At 51.8% G+C, this 15,432-nt stretch overlaps 4 protein-coding genes across 4 annotated transcripts; 2 read left to right on the top strand and 2 right to left on the bottom strand.

Moving 5' to 3' along the window:
• Positions 1-1,428: 1,428 nt before the first annotated feature.
• Positions 1,429-3,050, top strand: NUU61_008330 (glycoside hydrolase family 18 protein; the record flags this gene model as incomplete). Its single annotated transcript, XM_056658855.1, has 6 exons — positions 1,429-1,569; positions 1,643-2,017; positions 2,080-2,139; positions 2,193-2,262; positions 2,315-2,850; positions 2,943-3,050. The coding sequence occupies 6 exons, from the start codon at positions 1,429-1,431 to the stop codon at positions 3,048-3,050; spliced, it is 1,290 nt and encodes a 429-aa protein (XP_056509148.1).
• A 362-nt stretch (positions 3,051-3,412) lies between these two features.
• On the bottom strand, positions 3,413-6,229 carry NUU61_008329 (sodium:solute symporter family protein; the record flags this gene model as incomplete). Its single annotated transcript, XM_056658854.1, has 12 exons — positions 3,413-3,673; positions 3,748-4,280; positions 4,376-4,694; positions 4,765-4,935; positions 4,986-5,036; positions 5,093-5,279; positions 5,335-5,418; positions 5,466-5,565; positions 5,633-5,819; positions 5,887-5,944; positions 6,006-6,069; positions 6,124-6,229. The coding sequence occupies 12 exons, from the start codon at positions 6,227-6,229 to the stop codon at positions 3,413-3,415; spliced, it is 2,121 nt and encodes a 706-aa protein (XP_056509147.1).
• A 1,096-nt stretch (positions 6,230-7,325) lies between these two features.
• Positions 7,326-9,207, top strand: NUU61_008328 (LLM class flavin-dependent oxidoreductase; the record flags this gene model as incomplete). The annotated part of the gene is made up of 8 exons (XM_056658853.1): positions 7,326-7,395; positions 7,453-7,593; positions 7,644-7,869; positions 7,929-7,941; positions 7,998-8,057; positions 8,114-8,670; positions 8,733-8,910; positions 8,980-9,207. The coding sequence occupies 8 exons, from the start codon at positions 7,326-7,328 to the stop codon at positions 9,205-9,207; spliced, it is 1,473 nt and encodes a 490-aa protein (XP_056509146.1).
• A 286-nt stretch (positions 9,208-9,493) lies between these two features.
• utp10 (snoRNA-binding rRNA-processing protein UTP10) lies at positions 9,494-15,131 on the bottom strand (the record flags this gene model as incomplete). The annotated part of the gene is made up of 5 exons (XM_056658852.1): positions 9,494-9,936; positions 9,996-10,137; positions 10,190-12,100; positions 12,153-14,697; positions 14,755-15,131. 5 exons carry the CDS (start codon positions 15,129-15,131, stop codon positions 9,494-9,496), a joined length of 5,418 nt encoding a protein of 1,805 aa, XP_056509145.1.
• Positions 15,132-15,432: the final 301 nt, after the last annotated feature.

Genomic DNA, 15,432 nt, shown 5'->3' with positions numbered 1-15,432 from the left:
CTACCAGTATTTCCAACCCACACAAGTAGATTGAACTAGAAGAATAAACTCATCGTCTGTGCAACATGACACATGTGGAAGTCTTCCATGAAATTCTTGTCCAAACCACCGGATAGGACTGGATGAGGATCTTCGACATGATATGTCCCTTCATCTATACAGATTGTAGCTGTCTTATGCTGCTAGAATAAGTTGAAGATAGAGAAGAAAGCGCAACACCGTATGCATCTACCCTCAAAGAGACTTCCACTTCGCTGCCTGAGTTCTTCTGCTTTTTGTACTCCCCTTTAAGGCATAAAGGAGGCTGAATTTGTTTGATACACACATTTCAAGTATTCTTTCATGTCTGGCTAAGCAATAGTGGTTTCAACCGCCCTTTAACCTTACAACAATAGAATGTTGTGCATGCGTCTGCATTGTCATGACAGGGGTTTGCAGGACTCCACGCCACAGGGTTCTTTCTTCCTTTGTCTATAGTAGAGATATGCCGAGTCAAGTAGCAGTCTCTCTCCATTCCGAACAGAAATGACTTTAATCATGTGAGAATCTTAGACTGTCGTTGGGATGGCACATGGAGTGGTCGCATGGCACGAGCGTTACATCTCGCGTGGATGGGTTCCTGCAGACCCCGCTGTCCTCTAATTCCCATCTCCGATACCACCGTCCTGCGTTCATTCCAGTCAATACCCTGGCATTCCTGCAAGTATACCACGAGGTTTTCAGGGTACTAGGCAACTTCCACGCATGAAAGGGAGCCCCGGATATGTCCCGAGGCTATCTCGATCAAGGCATGGAAGAGCATCGCAGATGACAGTGTCACCCATCCTCCACATTCCAGACTATTCGAACCACGCGGGGGAGTCGACACAATGGCTCATTCCTCGGCCACGCTATCCATCCACTGTGGTACACTCTCGCAAGGGATTCATGCAGCCGTCGACTTCAAACTGCCACCCTCGATTGCCTGAATACCCTCTTTGTGAGTGTCCTCGAATGGTGGCGTTCGCTGCCGACACTCGGGTGACGAAAGAACTCCCTGCCCGGCATGTCCATGCGCGTGAGCCAAACTCCTTGATATTTTAGAGCGAGCAGTTATCGTCGAATCGCACACCCTCCTCGGAATGGCCCTCCCGCACCAGAAAAGCCATCAAGGGCCTTGTCATTTCTTTGATCACTACCTTACAGGCAGCGTACCTCGGACATGCGGAGATATCCTGGGATGCCTGGTAGGCAATCGAAAGAATTCCAGGTGCCCGGAGGCAAGGAAGTGAATAGACAAACAAGCAAGTAAGCCATGTCCATCCTAAGTACAAATATCGAGGATACCCTCCTCGTTTGCTGCTCTAATCGATCCGTAATCTGTGTTCATTCTCGCTGACACGAGTACATTCCTTCGAGAACACTCTCGCTCTACTCTCCCTTCTCACCATGCGCTTTGTTCTTCCTTGCCTGCTGGCCCTGGGCTGGCTCACCACGGCCGCCGTCATTCCCTTCCCGAGCAATGCCACCGAGCCTGAGGTTCAGGCAGAGGCAACAGGGTATCGCTCTGTGGCCTACTTTGTGAACTGGGTAATTAGCAATGAACAACAACCCCCTTTCACATATGTCCTAAGTTGCTAACCAATCCTCACTTATGAACTAGGCTATCTATGGTCGAAACTACCATCCACAGAATCTGTCCGCCGAAAGACTGACGCATGTGCTGTACGCCTTTGCAAATGTGCGTCCCGAATCCGGTGAGGTGTATCTCTCAGACAGCTACGCCGATCTCGAGAAACATTATTCAACGGATTCGTGGAATGATGCCGGCACCAATGTCTATGGTTGCGTTAAGCAGCTATTCTTGCTGAAGAAGAAGAATCGCAAGCTCAAGGTGCTGCTGTCGATTGGTGGCTGGACTTATTCGAGCAATTTTGCCGCGCCACTCAGTACTGCCACAGGCCGGGCCAAATTTGCGTCGTCGGCTGTGGAGCTCGTGAAGAATCTTGGGTTTGATGGGCTGGATATTGATTGGGAGGTGAGATCTGCCACACACCAATGTGTGTACACAACGTCTAGGATGCTAATGCACATGTGCAGTACCCTGCCGATAATGCCCAGGCCGATAACATGGTGGCGACGCTCAAAGAGGTGCGATCGGTATGTGATGTCCATGCTAATGCTCACAACTAGCTCCAGCTAACCCCCTACAGGCTTTGGACCGGTACAGCGCAGCCAATGCAGGAGGATACCACTTCTTGCTGACAGTTGCCTCTCCTGCTGGTAAGAAACTCATCATCGCATAACCAACCAAATCCACCACTAACATACCCAGGCCCAACCAACTACCAAAAAATGAACCTCGCCCAAATGGACCAGTACCTCGACTTCTGGAACCTCATGGCGTACGACTACTCCGGCAGCTGGGACAGCATCGCCGGACAGGACGCCAACATCTACGCCTCAACCGGCAACCCGGCCAGCACGCCGTTCAACACGGAGCAAGCCGTCAACTACTACACCTCACACGGGGTGAGTGCCAGCAAAATCGTTCTGGGCATGCCGCTATACGGCCGCGCGTTCACAAATACCGACGGGCCCGGAAAGAGCTTCAGCGGCGTGGGTTCCGGCAGTTGGGAGAATGGCGTGTGGGACTACAAGGCGCTCCCGCAGGCGGGGGCCGTGGTCCACCAGCTAGACCAGCCGGTGGCGAGCTACAGCTACGACTCCGGGAAGCGCTTGATGATTAGCTATGATACCCCTGCTATCGCACAGAAGAAGGCGCAGTATATTCGGTCCAAGGGGCTTGGTGGGGGGATGTGGTGGGAGAGTAGTAGTGACAAGACGGGCGGTGATAGTTTGATTACTACGGTATGTTCTGTTCCCCCCATACTTCACTGGCAGTTGACTGCTTGGATATCCTGGATGACAATTTGGCTCGTGCTAATACTTGGATCTGGTAGGTCGTTACTGGAGTTGGTGGCTTGGGTGCCCTCGATCAGAGCCAGAATCGACTTGGTTATGGTGCTTCCAAGTATGACAATCTGCGGGCTGGGTTCCCGTCTGGTTGATGTCGCTTGTTGGAGTCTTTCTGTGGAGAATAAATTCCGTGGACACTCGCTTGAACTTGCGATATGAACTTGATCTCATCGACAGTGGAATATGGGTTCAATATGACTAGTAACCAGAGATATCTCGAGTGTTGTTGGGCTATGTGTTTGACCGGACATGATTACGCTCGCTATGACCGGGCTCGTTAACAGACCATGAATTTCATTCTATGAAAGCAATCACCGCAAATGATGAAATAGAGGCCTAAAATTATACATCCTAAAAGATACCTGCGCCCATAAATCTGACAGAACCCACCGACTATCTACCTATATACCAACTCCACCTTTCCACCCAGCTTACCATGCCATACAGAAGCAATTTACAACTTGCCCTCATCCTTGGCCTCGTCTGCCTGCACAGTCTCCGTAACTGATGCCGCAGACGGCGTAGACGGAGACGCACTGGCATCGCCCTTCTCCTGGCCCTGGGGTGTACCATTTGTGACCGTTCTGCGCTCCTTCAAAGCACGGTAGATTTGGGAGATTTGTTGGATGCCGCCGTCGAAGAGCGGGTAGAATATTCCAACCAGCATGGTACCCCAGAGCCAGATGATGGCGACGACGACCCAGGCGATGTAGAACTATACAAGTTAGAAAAGCAAAGAAAACATATGGAGGAATAGAGAAATCTCTAAAGGGAAAGGTCTAGACATACCTTCTTTCCAAACACATAATGAGATCCATACATAGGCAACGGCCACAGAACCCAATGACCGAGGAAGGTGGCCACAGACCAAAACGCCGCAATGCGACCCCAGCGCTTGAGTTCCTGGGCATCGAAGGCCGCAGAGCGTGCACCACCATCTTCGAGCGAGTTTTCGGCAACGCTGTGATTCAACGAAGGAGGATGGTCATGATGCGCAGTAGTTAAATCATCCTCCAACTTCTCCAGCGCCAGCCTCTCCTTCTTGAAACTCGCCCAGTCAAAGTTCTGCGGCCGGACCAGCGTGATTAGAACCGAGTACACGATTGGCGAGAAGCACGACGCCACGGTGCCGTACATGCAGGGCAGTATCTCGCCGGTTGTCGCGACGGAGACCTCGCCGCCCCAGTGGGCAGCTGTGCCCAGCCAGACGGCGAGACCGGTGGCTAGACCTAGGATTGGGGAGAGGATTGCGGCGGCTTTGCTTTGGCGGCGCCAGAGGATGGTGAAGACCATTGGGAAGATGCCGGGGCAGGTTACCACGCCTGTGTGTGTTAATACTATGCCCATGGGAACAAAAAGGGGAACGACAAGCATAACTCAAAGAGAGAGAGAGGGAGAGAAGGAGAGGGAGACTAACCCAGCATGTACAGAGTCCATCCCAGATCAATGCCCACATAATGCAGCATGGTACTGAACCCAGCCGAGAAGACCGCAAAGAAAATCACGCCAAAGTGGCTGGACCGGATCAGGTCGCGGTCCGTGGCGCTCTTCTTGAAATACTCGCGGTAGACATCGAAACTCAGGATCGAGCTGACGGCGATCACCTGCGCCGAGAGCGTCGAGGTTACAGCCATGAACGTGATGAGCAGCACTGCGGCTGCTCCGCCTTTGCCGGCGATGGTGATAGCCGCGTAGGGGAGAACCAGACCGTTGCTGACCTCGGAAGTGGTCATTCTCTGTGGAATTGTATGAGTTGGCGTGTCTGAAGAGAAGCTTTAATTCAACTGAGGGTAAGGGATGACTTACTCGTGGGAAAGTCGGGAAGTTGGGTGCGTTCTCCAGCCCAATCGCCACGGAGCTCATTATCGTTCCCAGACCCCAGGGAATGGCAAAGTAGGCGATGCCGCCGATGGTGTATCCGGGTACGACTGCGGCGGGAGAGGCCGAGAAGGCTTTGATGAAGTAGCTGGTGTCCATCTATTCGAGTGGTGAGTTAGATTCTAACGAAATGACGGAGAGTCACTCACAATGACTAGACCAAAGTTACTGCAGGTGTGCAGGATGCCGAATAGGATCCCCTAGTCGAAGATGAGCGGGTGAACGGGGGCTTAAGATATAGGGGCTAGACACTCACTCCTTTCGAAGTCATGGTCAAGTACGTCCCATCCTGATTCCCAGCAACAGGATGGCGCTGCGCTGCGGCCTGCAGAAGATCGAATAAATGACCCACCGAGCCAATCTGGTCTATCGAGAAGGCTTTGACCGAGAAGTAGCATGCAATGATGAGGATGAAGGCCGTGTGAAAATAGTCCGTGAGGAAGCTGCCGTCAAGTCAGACAATAAGAAATTTCTGAAATAGAACAGAGATCGACGTACGTGGCTTTGATACCACCGACAAAGGTGTAGATCGTCACACCAACAGGTAGGAGGAATGTGGCCGCAATGATATGGATTCCAGTACTGCGCAGATTAGCAGCTGAAAGATTGACAGTCAGATCCAAACTCACACAGCCGAGATAACAGCAGCAGCGCCAAGCAGCATGTTGGCGCACGCAAAGATGTTGTTAACCAGACACAGGATCATGAAAACAACCTGCGCCGTTCGTCCTACAGCCCATCAAGAGTGTTAGGGGAAGACAGCAGGGTGATTATTATCATTAGACCAAACACAAACCATAGCGAATCCGAACCACCTCCAGCGAGGTGTGCGCTTCTGGGATCTTGCGCTTGCACGAAATTCCAAGCAGCGCGAAAAACACAATCATTGGACTACACCCGGCAGCGAACCAGAAGGGCCCGGCGACGCCGTAGTTGTAGCCGACAAACGAGGATCCGAGCAGAGATGTGGACCATAGCCAGGACTGTAAAGCGATGAATGGTTAGAAAGTTGAATCCTTGAGATTTGAGCGGAATGAGGATATGACTGACCGATATCACGGCCGATGCAGTCAGACCAGTGCGGACAGTCCGGTTCGCGGTCATGAACCTATTCCGCATTAGTATGAATGCTAAAGAAACCAAGAGATATTGAAATATGGAATCCATACATTTCAGTCTTTTTATTATCCTCTCCGGTGGTTTGTTTCAACAATTTCGTGATGAGCATCATCACTAGCATACGTCAGTGCAAATCCTTAGAAGATTCAGACGCGAAGAAATACATACCCAATGCAATGATAACTCCAAGGAGGACGACAACAATATACCCAACTGCCTGCGACAGAGGCGGCTGGACAGTTGAGATGCCATCGCGAGCATACAGATTCGACATTCTTGTTAGACTCGAAGAGTCAAGAGCGCCAATGAAGACAGAAAAAGGAAAAGGATAACAATAATGGAAAAAAGGTCAAGATAGTATACACATAAAATTCAGGATCTACTGGCATCTAAGTGGGTATATATAGGGCAGAGAAAAGAATCAACACAAAATCAGCACATGCTCCCGAATCCATGGGAAAGACTAGGGCTTCGATATGCAGCCTGGGTCCCCCGGACTGGGATTTGCAGGATTCAGAGCTGATGCGCGAATACCGGAGCCTCTGAGCAAATGGGCATGGGCTGATCCACAATGGCTTGATATATGCGAGCGATGAGGTGCTTGATAGTGAGGTTGGCGCGCCCAAGAGCTGGACGATTGGGTTTAGGGGAAGATGAGCGCCTGAGAGACTTAGGAACTACTAGGAGACAAACTATCAGATTTGTGCAGATACAACTTTGCAAAAAAAAACCCATCAAGAACCAGAGCAATTGCGCCATTCGTAGAGACCGAGGTTGATTGATGGTTCCCGTTGCGTACCGAAATAACCCTAAAAGAAATGCCCGTAGAAACATTGCCAGAAGATAGGAGGGGCCCGGCGAACCATTAACACTTCAAATGATATAATTCCCAAAATCGAATGGCCGATCCACGACTCCACTGGGAATGAATGCCCACTGGAATGCCGAATGGAATCGGGGACCAGATCACCTCAACACAGACATTCTGTACAATCTCTCTCGCCCGAGAAGCACAGACGAAACAGACAGGAAGGAATCTGCAAATGTGCATGGTGACTCGCGCGCTGTCCCAAGCCTAATTGTATATGAACCAGTGAGGTTCCGCATTGCGCTGTGGTGCGCCCCTCAGGATCGCCGGCATCGCGCCATCGCGGTCCACATTGATGCTATGGGGATGGTCCAGCTCGATGACGCACGCGGGGTGGTTGCGGATGAGGTGCTCGACATATACAAATGGAATCTCAGTTTTTTTTTTTATTGGAAATATCTCCTGCTTTTGCTGTTTTGAATTTTGTAAAAAGTTGCCCGTGGAGATCTCCGTATACACATAGTATATTTTGAGCTTGTTCAAAGTTCACAAAAACAAAGTCATGACTGAGAATAACACGACAGGGGACCGTCCCCGCAAATCTTTGATTCTCAATGCTTTTGTGGAAATGTGTACGTTGGATGTTGTCAACAACGCCCACAAGAGATCTCCTTCTAACTACAACACAGGCAGCGGACACCAATCACCCGGTCTATGGCGCCACCCTGAAGATGAATCGCACCGGTTCAACGATATCGACCACTGGGTTGAGCTGGCGCAACTGCTCGAGGGGGCCAAGTTCCACGGCATCTTCATCGCGGATGTCCTGGGTAGGCGCATCCTCAACAAGGCATTCATACATTGACCCGATCGCTTACAGCACACTCCCCTGCAGGAGGCTATGATGTCTACAAAGGACCGAGAAACCTCGACCCGGCAGTTATCTCGGGCGCACAGTGGCCAGTTAATGAGCCACTAGCCGTTGTCCCGGCCATGGCGGCAGCGACGAAGAATATCGGATTTGGAGTGACTGTTACGACGACATATGAGCAGCCATACCATCTGGCGAGGCGTTTGTCAACAGTTGACCACCTATCGAAAGGACGGTATGTGTGTTGATCCATTGATTTCCATGAAAAAAATGCTGATGGAAGCTTCTTGACAGGGTGGGATGGAACGTGAGCGGCCTTGAGACCGCTGATCATTCACGAGTAAATGATACTGACTTCTCCAGGTCGTCACCGGATATCTTGACTCTGCAGCCCGCAACATGGGCCAAGAAGGACAACCACATGTAAAGCCTGGCTCCCAACCTCATCCGACACAAGCCCCAAACTGACAACCATCCAGCACGACGACCGATACGCCGTGGCCGAAGAATACATCAAGGTAACCTACAAGCTGTGGGAGTCATCATGGCGCCAAGACGCCGTCGTCCTGGACCGCGAGCGCGGGATCTACACAGACCCAGCCGGAGTGCGCCAGATCAACCACTCCGGGAAATACTTCACCGTGCCCGGCCCGCACCTCAGCCAGCCCAGCCCACAGCGCACGCCAGTGATCCTGCAAGCAGGGACCTCGAAGGCCGGCAAGACATTTGCCGCGCAGCACGCAGAAGCCATCTTCGTGGCGGGCCACAGCCCGTCCGTGGTAGCCAAGAATGTCGCAGAGATCCGGCAGCTGGCGAAGGCCGAGTTCGGGCGCGACCCGCAGAGCATCAAGTTCCTGGCGCTGCTGTGTCCCGTGCTGGGGCGTACGGAGGAAGAGGCCGTGGAGAAGTTCAAGTACTTCCGCAGTCTGGGCTCGATTGATGGGGCGCTGGCGCTGTTCGGTGGGTGGACGGGGATTGACCTGGACAAGTTTGACGATGATCAAGAGCTACGGCATGTGGAGAGCAATGCCATCCGGTAAGCCTGGGCCAGTGATGTTTTGAATCTTGAGTTCTGTAACTGACGCATCCATTGATCAGATCCGCCGTCGAGGGCTGGTCCAAGGCAACCCCCGAAGTCGCCAAATGGACCAAGGCAACTGTCGGCCAACACATCACTGTCGGCGGACTGGGTGCCACAACCGTCGGCACGCCGGTCCAGGTCGCAGATAACATGGAGCGTTGGGTGCGGGAAGCCGATGTGGATGGGTTCAACCTGGTAGGAGAGATCTATCGATTTCTATATTTTCGATTTGAAGACCGTGGATGCTGACTAGTCTTGAAATAGGCGTACGCTGTCAAGCCCGGCTCTTTCAAGGATGTTATCGACCTCCTGATTCCCGAGCTGCGTCGACGCGGTCTGTTCTGGGATGACTACGCTGTGCCCAAGGGCACGTACCGCGAGAATCTGTACGCGCAACCAGGTCAGTCAGGGCCGCGTGATGATCACCCGGCTGCGCAGTATCGGTGGAAAGCCGGCGTTGATGCCAAAGATTCTCCCGTCCCTGAAAGCTAAGCAATAGTGACATTTTGTGATGGGAGAATTACCGAGCGAGGTACGCACAGACGGAGGCAAATCTGCACATAGTTGTTTCTTCGTGAATGTATTGGCCGGGAGAGCCATTTGAGTCGAGAATTCTAGGGCTAGCAGTGGCAGATTTGGAAATAGAATTGCCATGGAAGACAGACAAACGTTTATTTTCTTCATAGGCCATTGCGGCATTCCCTCCCGGGGGCCTCATCTATGAACGCCAGACAAATGCAGTGATCCCGAATTTTTGTACATTATCACCATGGACGGTTTAAGTCAACATATCATCCAGGCGTTCACCGAGCACGCCTTCAATCTGCTTCACCCACTTGCGAACTTCCCGCTCAACACTCTCGTCTTCGTCCTCCATAAGCTCGCTGATGTATGGCAGCATCTCTGGCAGGAGGGCGAGCCATTCCTCACCGAGTTGTTCCGTCAGAGCTTGCTCCGTCTTCAAGGCCGCAAGACGAGTCTGCGGGTTATCGCCTCCAGCCGACTTGACGTTGGGAGCGGTCGAAGGACGGAGGTACTTCATCAGGGCGGTGTTCAGCTCCTTGTAGTTGTCAGTGGAGTCGGCGGCGACGGCGAGCTCCGTGATGGTAGGAACAGCTTCGGCAATGACCAGATTAGCAGTGGCTGAGCTGGTGGCATGTCCCAGTTGCGCGATCAGAGGCCCAGAAACACTGGAGAGGTGAGAGGGAGATTGCCAGAATTCTACCCCCGACAGTTAGCGAGCGGAACAAGAAAGAAGCAAGGGAACTGGTTGAACATACCATCCTGGTCATGCTCGAAAGCATTGCGGAGCATGCGGAGTGTTGCCAGCCAGAGCGGCTTGGAAGCTTTGGTGGGATTAGCTGTGCTGAGAACCTCGACCACGTTCTCTAAAATGTAGCTCGAGTAGCCGGTAACGATGGACTGGACACGGTTAGAAGCCAGAAAGTAATAGTGATGTCATGCGATAGCTTACCTGAAGAGTGCCGAAGAAAACCTCAAGGAACTTATAGAAGGTTGTAAGCCGCGACAGTCGGCCTTGCTCATCCTTCTTGGACGCGGTGGCCCACTCGACGAACTTAATGAAAATGGGCCGGAAGGTACTGTCGTTGAGCTTGTAGATCATCTTGATCGTGACGTCGTTGAGAGCGCTCTCGGCCCCGTCAAGGTCGGAAGAGTCAAAGGCCGCACCCTCGCCAAGCGCCACCTGTTCACGCCTCAAGTCGAATGCGTTGAAAAGGATCTTGGTAAGAACGCCAACGTTCTTGACGATGGTTGACTTGGGATGCTTCTCAACAGCAAGGCTAACAACCTGAAGGGCCTCATTGGTGGCCTCTGGTCCAGCCTTCACAGCGCGTTGCCAGTTGCGATTAATTGTACCGAGAGTTGCGCCCACATCCACCTTTCGAGCCATCAAGCGAAGGGCCTCCAAACGGGTCTCTTCGCCACTCTCGTCAATAGCTGCATTGGCAGATTGGAAAGAGAGAAGCAGGATCTTGTCCAAATGAGTGTCCGACATCATGAATGGGAGATGAACAAAGAGGGCGGAAAAGAGCGAGAAGATAGCATCGTGCAGTCGCGAGTTCTCCTTCCCAGGAGCCAGGCTCAGCTCGAGCAAGTGTAGGGACCGGCTGAGCGTATCGGGTAGTGCAGGAATCAGCGCCTGACCCAGCACCTCAGCCATAGAGGCAAGACACAGAACACCCATGATGCGAATGCGGTCATCAGTCTGCCCAATACAGGATGCACCGGCGATGACCTGAGCCGCAGGGATGACTTTAGACGGGTCCTTCCGGCCATACTTGTCCGTGATGCGATCAATGCAGGCAACCGAAGCATGCTTGAGAAGTGTATCCGGAGATGACTCAACAACGCGGACAAGGGTGGGCAGGAAGTCAAGGACGCGGATCTGGGACGCATTGTCGCGCTCAGGGTTCTGACGCAGCCGGTTTTCAAGTAGTCGTAGAACCTTGCGCCGAAGATCATCATTGGGCTTTTGAAGCAACACCTCGACCGTGTCCAAGAGGTCGACAAGAGACAAAGTGCCAAACAGCGACCCGAGAACCTCACCGCATGCTTGGCTAACGGGCTTCATGCTCTGCACAGATTCGAGGATACCCAGAATCTGCTGGAGAACACGGGACAAACAAGCGTAGGCCTGGTCAGCACTCTGGCCCTTTGTCTCGAAGGCCTTTTCCAATTTCGACTTCAAGGACGAGTGCTTGAGCAAGTGAGCCAAGTCCCGCAGCAAATCGACGGCAACCTTCTGCGGATCACGTCCATCATCGCTACCGATTCCGAGCAAAACCTGGGAGATTCCGGGCTTAGGCTTAAACGAATCACTGACAAGGTTGAGGTATTTGCTGTAAGTGGTGAGTTCCACAACAGGGCTAGCATCCGACGCCAAACCACTCATCAACGTAAGAACATCCTTGTCGGTCGAGTATCGATTAGCAAGCATTGCGAGGACAGCAAACAGGAAGTCCTGGGTTCCCAGTTTGCTGATCAAAGCATGGAACAGTCTCAAGCGACGATGAGAGGGAATGTGCTCAAAGGCTGCCGTGAAGCTCAGCAGCAGCTCCGAGGTCCCAGAAACCACGTCCCGCTTCTGGTTGCGAAGGGATCGGATAAGCGCAGGAACGACCTGGTCGATAGTCTGGTCAATCACCGACACAGAGTAATCGTCGTCCTTTCGAAGGACGCTAGAACCCATAAACGTGAAGATTGGCATCACACTGTGAAGAACCAGTTCGGGAGCAATGACGGATAGACCGGCCACAAGAAGAAGAGCCACATTTTGGACTTGAGGGCTTTCCGTCGTTCGTACACAGTCCACAACCAGATCGGCCCGGATGACGGAGGTGTCGAATTGCGGTTTCGCAGAACCCTTGAGAATGTGTCAATGTCTATTCAGTACAAAAACGTCAGAGAATGCTTACCTTGGATTTATTGACGATAGCCAAGAGGCTTCCCAGAGTCAAGCTGAGCAGGTAGCTCATGCCAGACTGGATTTGCGATTTGAAGTGATGAAGGGCAGCAAGAGTTTGGAACAATCCATCCGCCAGTTCGGGGTGGTTTTCCGGGGCGGAGCTGTCCACAACCTCCAGGATGAAAGTCATTTTGTCCATGAGCTTGCTGAGCTCCGCTTCATCCTTGACCGTCATGGCAACCATGTTGTTTTGACTAGTACGTCTCCGCTTCGGGGCAGGCCCAATGGCTTCGGCATCTGTGAGAGAGACAGGAATCTTCTGGACAAAGTGCAGGAGAACAGGACCGGAAAGTTCAACACTGCGAAGAACATCCCGGCAGTTAGTGACCAGAAATGCTTCACCAACTGACAGCCCAAGAGAGATATCCAACAATTTCTCAGACACAGACAGCTGATAATCTTCAGGGATTTTGGCCCACAATTCCTTGATACGGGCGAAGACGTTTGCAACAAAAGAAGACCTCAAGGCGTTGGAGTCACGGTTAATGTTGGACAAAAGAATGTCGATGGCATTCTTTTCTCTGGAGGTCACAATAGAAGCAATGTTATGCTCGGCCTCGGAAGCAGAGAGACGTTCGTTGGCACAAATTTCGTCAACCTGGACCTGGCTCAAGTCACGCCAGTTCTCGAGGAGCGGGAGGAGTTCTTTGGTACGGGTTGTCCCGGAGACCTTCTCGACTCGATTGACGAGGTTCAGCAGACCAAGCTTGGGGGCGAAAACCGGCATGTGAACAATGTGGGAGCAGAGGAAGGTAAAAAGACTGAACCGAAGAGATTTTTTCAGCTCTGAGGCGCCGGTGGCTTCGGGCAAAACGGAGCCTCGAAGAGCGGCGTCGATAACTCTACCGATGTGATTCGCATCGAGAATATATTCCTCCAGTCCAGGAAGTAACGCACGTTCCAAAACCTTCTGAGCATTGCGAGCTGAGAGCCAAGAGACACTGCTCGATTGTTTGCCCTGCCCGTAGATCGCGTCGTGTGCCCACGGCTTAATGGAAGCATCATCGGCGATGTTGCTCTTGTTGTATACAGAAGCAATGGCCACCAAAACACCAGTGGTATCACGACGAATCCGTTCAGAGGGGTCGGAGAGGGCGACAATTAGGAATGGAAGCAATGCCTGTGGGTCAAAGTCTCCCGAAATCGACAAGAGGGTAGACGAGAGAACATCCAAGGCTGCGACTTTCGTGCCGATAGGATAAGGGCCAGAAACAGCCCTAGCGAAAAACGACAAGAACTGGGGGGTTTTGGTGGCGTCTGCTTTACCCAAAATCTTCAAGTTGGCGAAACGATCGAGTTTCTCCTGCGAGTCCACCGCCAATGCAAACACTTGAACAAGGTTATCGAACTCGGGAATCGAGAGTTTGCTGAGGAATGAGAACGGGAAGCGAGCCTCTGTTGTCAATGACTCAAAAGCCGGCGTAAACGTGTCAACGGGCTCATTGTCTGCGTCCTCCATGTCCACATCTTCAATGGGCCGTGGCGCAACCGGCGCTTCAACCACGGTCTGCAGATTGTGCTCCAACGCGGGAATGTTGATAGCGGATTCGGCCAGGGTCTTCTGGAAAATTGGCTGAAGAGTTTCAGACCTAGTGAACCCTTGCACCAATTCGGCGAGGTGCGTTTGTGCGCTCAGAGTCATTCCGCGGGTGGCATCGCCACTGCTGCCGGCTTCGAGAATCATAGCGATCGCCTTCCTCGTTTCATTCTCTGCCAGCATGTTGTTCTCGAAGATGGAGGACAACAAGACGAGCCGCGTGTTGTCGCTCTGTTTATCAAGATCGCTCAGACAACCGGAAACAAGTCCCAGCAAAAGTCGAGATGTTTGATAATGCGCTGCCACTTCGGAAAAGCTTTTGATAGGGTTGTCAAGACGCAAAATTCCCTTGAACACTTTCTTGGGAATCGAGACCGATGGTTTTTGTTGTGCCAACACCGACAAGCAAATAAGACCAGAGCTTTTTGTCTCCTCTGTCCAGGAGCTGACCACACTCTCCATCAGGCCATCTACCACTTCGTCGGACAGCGAAGCTTTTTGGGCCAAGACCACGCAAATCATGTAGCAACTGATGATCAATTCCGAGACCCTCTTCATGGTAAAAGCGCTGCTGAGGACGGGAAGAACCCGGAGAATGATATCTTCATGTTTCTGCTTCTCGGCCTCTCTTCTTCCCGAGCGAGTGGTGTCTAGCATTGTAGCCACTGCCTCCGTGACGATCCCCGCCCAGAAGGAGAGCAATGCATGGCTCTGTGCCCGTTGTCGGCAGACCTTCAGAACATAATCATTCAATGCTGCGAAAAAAAGTTTGTTTGTGGTGGCACTGTGTACTAGAGGATGGCGTGGGGGGTTGACAAGGCTAGTTTTGTAAGGATATAGCACTTTGAACGTTGGCGAGACATTATCGGGAAGAATCGAGAGTAAATTCAAGAACAAAGGTGACGTGTGGTATGGGAGAAAAGTGAACAGAGTCCAAGCCGTGTTGTACTCATGGATCCTATAACAAGTTCAGCGGGTTTGGCCGTAACCTACTCTTCCCCGGGAAGATACTCACCTGAAGCGCCTCACAAGCCAATCGACAGCCTTGACCGCAGGGCTCAGCTGTAGCCTTCCGCCCACAAGACCAAGAAAGGCTTCAATCACAGTGTCCAGCTCCCTGTTCTGAGCAACATTCATCTGTGTCCTATCCTCGTCCTTGCTCTGTTCACTGAAAATTGTATGGCCAAATTCTGAGAAGCGAGAATCGAGAGAACATAGTTCCTGAAACCCAGCATAGCAAATATCATAGACTGTATCAAAGTCTTGTGATCCCGCGATCTTGTGATCAAAAATCAGCGACTGGGAGTGGGCAACTCTCTGAGCTTTAAGGTCAAGCTGATGAGTCGACTTTGTCGCAATTTGCGACAGCTGTGCTGCAAGAGATGACGCCATTGTAAGAGAGATCTGACGCCTATTTCAATTGCTTATCGCTGTAGCTCATCTCTCCTTATAAGCCTCTCCCCGAAAAAGCGTGTCTTTGTTATCTGCAGAATAGAAGCTTCAACTTTTTTTTTCTTCTTACCGCCTTCTCTGGAATAACAATTTTACGATTGATGTTCTGCCACATTTTCTTCACCGCCTAGAAAAATAGTATTCCAATTGTTTGTTACGAAACCCTTCCTCACCGCCGGAAAAACCTTTCTTCCTCGACCACCCCACTTCGCTCCTCCAACCGCCGGAAGAACAAATCTCC

Source organism: Penicillium alfredii (assembly GCF_028826965.1).
Source record: "Penicillium alfredii strain IBT 34128 chromosome Unknown utg000010l_segment0_segment0, whole genome shotgun sequence".
Taxonomy (NCBI): domain Eukaryota; kingdom Fungi; phylum Ascomycota; class Eurotiomycetes; order Eurotiales; family Aspergillaceae; genus Penicillium; species Penicillium alfredii.
Note: the sequence above shows the minus strand (reverse complement) of the source record. Positions and strands in the feature narration are given on the sequence as shown.